General features: G+C 52.7%; 2 protein-coding genes across 5 annotated transcripts in view; both read right to left on the minus strand.

Moving 5' to 3' along the window:
* The window catches only part of PIGQ (phosphatidylinositol glycan anchor biosynthesis class Q), a 31,311-nt gene extending 25,169 nt beyond the window's left edge, over window positions 1-6,142 (minus strand). Inside the window, exons 1-2 of one of the 4 annotated variants that reach the window (XM_031595379.2) lie at window positions 5,999-6,142; window positions 3,272-3,963 (exon numbers count right to left, since the gene is read on the minus strand). In XM_031595379.2, the coding sequence (XP_031451239.2) occupies window positions 3,272-3,936 (665 nt within the window). In that variant the 5' untranslated portion in view covers window positions 3,937-3,963; window positions 5,999-6,142. The other 3 variants (XM_090151233.1, XM_090151231.1, XM_090151232.1) reach the window with 3 other exon arrangements.
* Window positions 6,143-6,682: 540 nt separating this feature from the next.
* Window positions 6,683-9,009, minus strand: NHLRC4 (NHL repeat containing 4). Its single transcript, XM_031595380.2, has one exon. It carries the CDS (start codon window positions 8,352-8,354, stop codon window positions 7,299-7,301), a length of 1,056 nt encoding a protein of 351 aa, XP_031451240.2. The 5' UTR covers window positions 8,355-9,009; the 3' UTR covers window positions 6,683-7,298.
* Between the last annotated feature and the right edge of the window lie 500 nt (window positions 9,010-9,509).

Here is a 9,509-nt window from a genome sequence, read left to right on the forward strand (position 1 = left end):
ATATTTCTTGCGTGGTCTCCTTCCCTATGCAGAGCAACTCTGCATCGCCTTAGATGCTCCCACCTGTTTGTCACACAGTGTATGCAATGATTTTTGTTAAGTGCAATGGAAAACCAATCGTATACATATATATATATTTGCTTTATTTAAACAGCAGGAGACCTTTGGGGTACTTCCAAACAGAAGGAAATAAATTAACACAGCCTACAGGAATAAATCTTCAGTTTCCAGTACTTTTTTTTTCCCCAGGGCTAAGGGATTTTCCAGATATCAGATGGAAAGCAGTCTTTGGGGCCCAGATCACACACAGACATTACAGCCCCATTAAGCAGAGTCCCCTGGCTCTCTTTTTGCTCTTTCCTAGAAACCACAGCAACAAAGCCTCCCTTCTGGGTGAGGCATCAGACAGAGGTCCTGGTGTCATTAAGAGCATGGCAAGAGGGCTTTTAGAATAAACAAAGCGTGGCATGGAGTTTATTACCCCAATACAAACCATCCTGCTGCTCCAAACAGCTCCCTGGAGCCTGCCTGCGGTGGGGAAATTCTGCACGCTCTGAATGCTGAGCTGCAGTGGGCACTGCTGAGCACCAGGTGGTGCTGAAGAAATGCCTTCATTTGAGATCAGAGCGCTTTTGGTGAGGTCGGATTGATGTCAGCGCTCACCTTCTCTGATTTCTAACGATACCTCCCCATTTACTCAGCACAAACAAACAACACAGGGCTCCGCAGCAGCCCCAGGACTCTGCAGCCTGAGCAGATGTCAATGAACTCCTCCTCCTGCTCTTCAGATCCAACCGTCCCTTAGGATCACAGAGATCTGGGGACAAAAGTAGTACTGCAGTGTCTGCAGACAGAGAAGTTGTCAGAGCAAAGGCAAGAAGGAGACTTCAGAGCTGAGAACCCATCACCAAGCTGCCCATGGGAAGGACCTTCCCTTTCCCCAGGCAAACAGCGACCTGTCCACAAGGCACCCGAAACATGATGTACCCATAGCTCATTTTCTCTAAGTTAAAGCCTGGGTGACACGAAACCCTTCAAGTGTTTTGTGTCATCAAGTGAAAGCAGGCACCCAAGAAGCCTCACTGGGGAATGGCTCCATCACCAACCAGTCCCATTTCAGGCCCTGTCTCCCTCTGCCCCTGTTGCCTCAGAGAGGTCTGGGCAACAAGGCATCCTCACCTTCCTCCTCCAAGAAGATCCAACCCCCACAGAAACCAAGGAAACCATCCAAAGCAGCTATCCTGAAGCAGGTGGTGCTTCAAGAAGTATCCCTGATCCAACAGCAACACAACTGCACGGGGAGGAGGGGACTGGTAGGACGTTTACATGTGCCATCCTTGAACCCCTCTTGCACTGCAGATATTCAGCTGTACTACACACCAAGTGGTAAATGGAACTAAACTGCACTGAATGACTTAGAAGGTCGAGCAGAATCTCTGCCATAATTCGAGGCACCTCCTCTAAGAATGATACTTGAAACCACTGAAAAATATCATGCAGATGCTACAGGTGAATAAAACAAAAGCAGAAATAAACCTCCAACTACGTCTCAAGGTTAAGAACAAATTCAGCCCAGGTCTAAGCACAGCGAGCCTTGCATTCTGCCTGCTGGTATCTGCAGCTGGCTGCTGGCAAAGCTGCTGCTTGGGCTTCAAACATCTGCACTGGGCTTAGTAACAGCTGAAATTAGAATTGCTGCTGATAAACACGCTGTGGCTTTCTGTGTCCAGCCTGCCAGGCTGCAAGGAACGGACTCAAACTCCCAAGTTATGCTTGGGCTTTGGCCTTTTGGAGACCTGTGAGACTTGGGCTTAAGCTGACCATAATTCTGAACCCCGATGGGCCTGGATAGAAAAGGATCACCCTGCTTGTTAGTCGTTGAACACAGCCCATGCACGGCCAAAAAAAAAGGACCTTCAGAGCTGACTTCAATCTTCTACCCAATCACAAAGCTCTGCCTTCACTTCCACTTACAGCCAAGTGCATGGTCAATATCTACACAGCCACCCCAGCAGGCCCTGGTGGTTCCTGATTACAACAGGTTGTGTTCTGACCCTAAATCTCTTCCAGCAAAGTAGTCCAAAAATGGAGAGTTTTCCCTTCATGTACCAATGCACATAACCCAACTGCTCAGCAAATTTCTGCATATGAAGAGCTGTGCTGTAATTTTTCATGACAGCATCATACAATTAGAAACCTGTTAAAAGAGTCTGCTCCCTGTACCCTCAGGCTGCACTTGAGAAGATTTAACCATGACTACAGCAGTAGCTGTTATCCAAATCTGATCAATCAAAGTGTCCCCTTGCAGCTTGGAAGCTGATTTCCAGCACCCGCTCTGGCATGCTGGCACTCACCAGGCTGGCTGCTGGCTGACCAGCCGTGTTATTCAGCATTGGATGCAAAAGCTCCTGCCCTTCAAATCTGCTCAGAATTCCTCTTTAGAGCACGTACTTGCCACGCATTACATTTCAAGCATCCTACTCAGTTTCGCTGTTGTCACAGCAGGATCTCACCAAGGCTTCACACAGACCAGCACTGCCTGCAACCTCCTATAGGTCCAAGAGGTGATGGGTTCAGACATACTATTAAATCATCTATTTAGCCAGTGAGGTTTCCACAGCAAACAGGGACTGAAGAGTCTCAGCTATCGAGCCATTAAGAAAACCCTCACATCAGTCTGTCAGCCACATTGTAGTTGGAAAACCATTTCAGCCATTATGAAACTGAAGCAGGGCTGAGTTACCCCTGCTGCAGATGGGCAACAGCTCACTGCCTCCCCAGAAAACCTCCCCACACCTCCAGGTGTCTGAGGGTTTCTGCCTCGTGCTCTCAGTGGAATTCCCCATGCTTTCAGAGCAGCTCTGCAGCAGCCTGTTTCCAACAGCAGGTTTATTCAGCCTGCTGTTGCCCACACAACCTGACATGTCACTGGTTGGCACGGGGTTGCAGATGTGGTGGGACTGCCCATGACATCCATCAGACTGGCCCACAGCCTGCCACACTTAGAGGGCATGAGAGGAGCTGTGTCACAGCTGGCATCACCTGTCACCACAAACCCATCCTTTTGCACACTGGTGATCTCAGAGATCAGAAAAGTATTCCTCTTGGAGGAGGTCTGCAAGGTACCTGAAACTAGAAGAAGCACCAAGAGATGCAGTGTGACTGATCCTGATGGAAACAAAACAGTTTTAGCAGGAACCTCACAATGCTCCGTGATGCCTATGCACAAATTACATCTCCTCACCAAATGCAAGCAGGCCGCAGCACTCACCTGCTGTTGCAGACACCAGAGACAAGTGAAAGCAGGAAGGTCAGCAGCATGCAGGCAGGCACTGAGGCCTGCTTCATCAGCTCCACAATGATACTCGCTTCAACGCCATCCGACTGCCAGTGGGTCATCTTAATGGGCCCATCATCGTACCTGTCTGTCATGAAGAGCACCTTGCTGCTTGCAACTGTGTTAAAGATGGCAGAGAGCTTGGAGGCATCCTCTGCCCCGAGGTCAGCTGTGTCCAAGGGGGGGTGCAGATGGGAAAGCATGACTTTACGCTGGTCATAATACACTAAGATGATTTCTTCTTCTCTGTGGTTGTCAGACTGTTTCTGAAGGGTAGAACAGTTCCAGAATTTGCTGTCTCCCTCTTTGCTTATCTGAATCCACGGCTCATGAGAAAATATCGTCCCAAGGTCTTCCAAGAATTCACTCAGACTCTCTTCTTTCTCCTGTTTGCTGTTGTTCCATGAGCCGAGCACAGAAATGTTGACATTAGTCACCTGCTGGACTTCCCTGAGATACTGCTTCACCTGAACAGGAATGAAGGGGAAATGGACCACAGCGAGGATAACAGCAGAGCTCTGCTCTGGGATCCAGCGGCCAATCAAAATGCCGCTTTCTGCCGAGGAGCAGCACGAAGGAAAGAAGACCTTAAGGACCATGCCAGCGATCCTTGGAGGGTGGGACACCTGCCAACAGACACAGAATTTGGGATGCTGATTAGACGTAAGGAGAACACGAGCTGGCCGAAGTCACCAGCAAGGAGGTCTCCTTTATCACCCAGACACCCAGAGCTGAACTCAGTAACAAACACACTGAACAGAGGTGGCCACAGCACTCATCCCCTCCTCTCACCTAGGAACAAAGACAAGAAGTCTGTTGCAAGCAGACTACAGCGACTGACTGATTGAGGTTTACAAAGTAGCTTCAATTCATTAGATGCACGATCCCAACAAACCAGGAGAGGCATCTCTGCTTTATCAGTGCTCTGTATCTGAAGTATTTTTCTTGTTGTCATTAAGAAAATATCTCAATGGCTTCATAAGACTTTTATTAAAAGGAGCTTCAGGGCAGCTGACAATGTCTCTTTAAATAAGGTGAAGGTTTCTAACAGAAATATAATTGCTGTAAGGAGAGCGCTCGCACAGAACAATCGGCATCTGGCACCCGTTGTCCTTTTCTGTCCTTCAGTGCTTTGTTAGAGATGTGAAAACTCCACAGCCCCCGAGGCTGGCTGCTCTGCGAGGGACCCAGTCAGTCGGAAAGAGGAACGGAGTGTATTTATAACATGCACAGAGGATGCACAACAAGCAGGTCCCTGTGGTTTGGTTTCTTTCCTCCCTTTTTAATACAGGACAATCGATTGAGTAAATCTCAGCACTGGGCAATTTGCACTGGAATGGAGCAGGCGATGGGGCAGCAGCAAAAACAAGTGGTTAAGCAGCTCCCAGGCCCACAGCCCTGCAAATATGGCTCACAGAGGAGCACTGTGAAGCTCACCCCAGTGCATTCCCTCTATCAGGGTCCTCGGGGAGGTTCTGCTGCTGAGCACAGGGTCTGCAGGCACTGGGGGCTCCAGCCCATGGGGAGAGCAGCTTTGGGAGCCCACAGAGGGAATGATATCTCCTCCTCCATGACCGAGGATAACTGTAGAGATGTGGAGCCTGCAAGCACCTTGGGAGAACCTTTAATAACCTGTATTTCTTCCAAAGGGCTTCAAACCTCCGGCAGATTGGGAAGGGAAAACATATCAAAAGTAGAAAACTGGCAGGTGTGACATCCTGAGATGGGAAAGGTGCAGCACACCAGGCATGGGAAGGATGAGGGAACTGCAGTCCAACTGAGAAACAGCATCTCCAAACCCTAACAATCGTTAGACACAGACTCAAAAGCAGGACATGCTGCTTATCCACTCCTATTGACACGGCCAAAATGAGGGTGGTTTGGTTTTTTGGGGTGGAAGACCATGAAGACAATCAAGGACAGCCACTCTGTTAGAATAATTCCTGAAATGCATGGGAAAACAGTGCAAATCAGTTGACAATTAGACTGGTCCTAAAAAAGTCTAAAATAAAACCTGTCCCTGCATCACACGTTTGTTTCATTTAGAAGGAAGTTGCTGCTACCTTCACAAGCACCGCCCCTTTGCTAAGGGTCACACACACCCCAGACAGAAGGAAATAAACCAGGAGCACAACTCCCACCTTGCACCCATACGTCTGCAGCCAAAAACCTGAGCATCTCCTGCTCACACGGCACACGCACCACCAGCACACAGAGACAGGACGAGGGGAAAAGGCTTTCAACTAAAAGAAGGACGATTTGGGTGAGATGTGAAGAGGAAACCCTTCGCTCAGCGGGCGGCGAGGCGCTTCCCAGAGCTGTGGGTGCCCATCGCTGGAGGCGCCCACGGCCACGGATGGGTCCTGCACAGCTGAGCTGTGCGGCTCAGCCCACGCAGCGCTGCGGAGCCCTTCCAACCACAGCCATTCCACGCACGTTCGGGGCGCGCGTTGGACGAGGCAGCGGTGGGAAGGATCCCAAGCTAAATCCCTACCCGGGGACCCCGACGCTGCCGCCAGGCCTGGAAGCACGGCGCACAACGGAACGTTGCCCGCACCCCGCAGCGCAGCGCTCCCCGCCGGCGGCCCGCAGTTGTGGCGCCCCCCCGTTCCGCACCGCCCCGCGCCGCCCCGCGCCCCGCTCCGACCCAACGCCGCCTACCGCTCCGCGCCGCCCGCTTCCGGCTGCCGGTTGCTCGGAGACGCCGCCTGCGCACCGCGCTGAGCCCGGCCGGCCCCGCAGCCCGGCGTCCCGCGTTCCGCCCGCCGCGGTGCTCGTTTCTCCCCTCTCCCCGCTTCACGCTGGGTTTTCAGACCCTCGCCCCGCAGCACCGACCCGAGGCGTCCTCGCAGGGCTGGGAGCCGCGCGGTGTAACTGAGCTGCTGCTGAGCGTGTGAGATAAGCGGCGCCAGCGCTCGGTCCTGCTATCTCTTGCGGCCACGGCGCTCAGCTCCGGGGCCTCGTGGTGCCTCGTGGTGCCTGGCAGCCTCTCCCCGCACTCTGTCCCTGGCTTACCCTCCTGCTGACCGCACACGATGGGGCACCCATTGGGCTGTGCTTGGGATGCGGGATAAGTGCCTTTGTGCAGCGGTGGGGCACAGATCACAGCACTGAGTGCGGGATGGGGCACCCAGCACAGCCAGGCTGAGCGCCCTGCGAGCCCGGAGGCATCAGCTGCAGCCTCGGAGCTGTGGTGCAGCCCTGCACTGCCATAAGCTGGAGCAGGAGAGGAAAACAGCCTTCCCTCTGCCACCACACCCTGCTCGCTCTCTGCTGATAGCGACGTGGCTCCTGAACGGTGCAGCCCCAGTGCTGTGCGAGCAATGGGACGTGCAGATAGGGAACGCGCTCCGTGCAGTAGTTGCTGCTTCCCTGTAGAGGTCAGGAATGTGGCATGGGATTTGTTACCTTTCTTTTAATGTTCTCCTGGAGGGTATGGCAAACTCAGCTCTGTCCTGGCCTTACCCCTCTGGCTGTGGACATCAGGGAGGCAGAAGCGTGGCCACGTAAAATGGGTGTGTGTGGGAGAGAAGGAATTATTTCATTGAAAGGACACACAAGAGGATGGCAGTAAGTTTCCAAGGCACCAACACACCATCATTTTTATAGAACCAGAGAATCCTTCAAGCTGGAAGGGACCCACAAGGACCATGGATACCAACCCCTGGCTGCACACAGCATCGCCCAAACCCAAACCCTATGTCAGAGCAGCGTCCCATTGCCCTGGGAAGGCTGTTCCATGCCCACTGTCCATCTCAGCCCTTCAGCTCCTCCGGTGGATCCAGGAAGCGTGGAGCTGAACCGTTGTTGCTGTAGTCCTTGTTTCTGCCATCTGGAAAAGCTGAATGGCAACAACGTGGTTGAGTGCAGGGTCAACGGGAGCACCTTCATTTGCCACCCACCAGCGGACCCACAGCTCAGCAGGGGGGTTGTGGTGGAACCAGCCCGACTCTGAAGGTTGTCACAAGGTGCCCAAGGGCTGGCGGGGCCTCACGTGGTACTTGAAGACTTTCACACAGTTCTCACCTGTGTCTGCCACGAAGAGGTGCCCGAAGGGGGAGCAGGCCACGCCAGCCGGCCTCCGCAGCCCTGCGGACACCAGGCAGATGGGAGCCCCGCTCTCTGGGAACAAATGGACGGAGCGGTGCTGCTCGTCTGCCACCACGACACTGCCTTCTGCATCCACACACACCCCCGCCGGGTTGCCAAACTGGTGTCCGTATTTGCTGCTGAGGGAGCAAACGAGTTTATGACTGCTCATGAACACCTTGACGTCTCCGCACTCCTCGCTTACCACAAAGCCTCCGTTGGGTGCAGGGCTGACGTAGCGAGGTCCCTGCAGGTTGGGGACTGAGCGGATGTTCAGTGTCCTGAAGGCATGGTCCAGTGCAAAGCTGCAGACTTGGCCTTGGGCATAGTCTGCGACTAAGATCCTGCCCATGGAATCCACTCCAACACCCCTGGGGGAGCCAACCTTCCCGATCTTTATCCATTCCCCTTTGGAGGGGGTGGTGTGAGGATTGAAGACCCAGACAGCCCCATTTGTCATGTCAGCTACGGCCACCATTCCTCCCCGAGTCACAGTCACATCCTCCGGCAAAAAACTGCCCCCTTCCCTCCCCGTTTGCCAGCAGGGCAGGGACTTCAGCACTTGGCCTGTGCTGCTGAGCACATGCACCCAGGGAGCACCCTCGGCTGTCACATAGATAGAGCCATCCCGGGAGCAATGGATTCCACTTACACACCCGTAACGGCTGCCAGTGGGGTTGGGGATCTGCCGGACCAGCTCATCCTGACGATAGTGGAGGAGGTTCTTGATGTTGTCCAGGTCTTTACAAAGGCTTTTGGTCTTGTCTGCCAGCTGGTGGACTTGGAGCTGTGTCACCATGCCCATGCCCTGCTGGCTGCTCAGCAGCGGGCTGGCAGTCTGGAGAGTGGTGTTTGACTTCAGCTGAAGGCTGTAGAGGGCTTTCAGAAGCTTCTCCTTCTGCTGGCTGGTCTCCAGAGTGGAGTCCATGATGAGACTCTCATCCCTGTTTAGAGTAAGTAAGTGGAAGGACTCTTACTGACTGATCTCTAGGGATGTGCTCTGAGATCGGGTGCTTGCTGTCTACACAGGTGTTGGTGCTAGGCTGGATTCATGCCAAAGCAACAGAGAACAACTCATAGTCCTGCCCTGCCCACTAATTACGTGCTCAAAAATCGAAGGGGAGCAAAGCTGGATCTGCAACCAAAAGAGTGCATGGGCTTCAATGACAGTTTGAGTGACAGATCTGTCCTGAGGGTTTGTGCAGAAGGGACAGTCCTGTGTGTAAGTGCACTGGATCTGAACTCCAGCTCTCCAGTTCTTGAAATCAGTGGCTTCTCTCAGGTCCTTCACATTTCTTTACCTTATTTTCTCTAAGCCACATCTCCCCAAGCCATGCTCAGTCCCTGCTTGCAATGGCTGAGGATAACTTTTCCTCCACTCCCGTGTGGGTCAGATTTCACACCTGGCCAGGGCGTGTGTTTGCTAAGGGCAGCCTCTTTCCATCCAAACCAATGTATTCTGGAAACAGCCAATGCCTTGGCAGGAAGAAAAAGAGAGGTATTGCTCTGATTCAGTCTCCACAAACATTTCAGAAGTGAGTTACAACTTATTTCAGATTTGAGAGCCACCACAGCAACCACGATTTCTCTTTTGCCCACCCTGTTTTACAACCACAAATATGAAGGAAAGGGTCCTGCAAAACCCAGAGTCCACATCCCTGCTCTCCAGCAGACAGGAGCTGCTAAGAGAAACATGGCCTTGGTGAGGATCCTGGAGAGGCAGAAGTTAACCTTGCTTTAAATGTTCTCATTATTATTGTTATAAAGGACTGTTCTGTTTGCGAGCCACTGCTCCACCTTGATTGCCCTGTGTCCCATGACTGGCTGCTGTTTTACACTGCCTGCAAAAGTAATACTTCCCAAAGCCACCACTGAAGGGTTGTGCTGGGCTGAGGCATACTGTGTGTATCCTTCCCAAATGCAAACACTGCAGATGTCCGAAACATCACTCCCCAAGTACCTGCAGAGATACCAAATGCAACTACATGAGAGTGAGTGCGAATCCGGTTCCTGTTGGATCTGAGTACAATTTCCCCACCTTCTTCCCTCAGTGCAGGGGAAGTGTGCCTCAGCCCCTGACAGC

The sequence above is a fragment of the Phasianus colchicus genome, chromosome 16 (assembly GCF_987193195.1).
Source record: "Phasianus colchicus chromosome 16, bPhaCol1.hap1.1, whole genome shotgun sequence".
Classification (NCBI taxonomy): domain Eukaryota; kingdom Metazoa; phylum Chordata; class Aves; order Galliformes; family Phasianidae; genus Phasianus; species Phasianus colchicus.

Coding starts and splice junctions, on each gene's coding strand:
- NHLRC4 (XM_031595380.2), bottom strand. CDS start 8,354: ATGGACTCCACTCTGGAGACCAGCCAGCAGAAGGAGAAGCTTCTGAAA.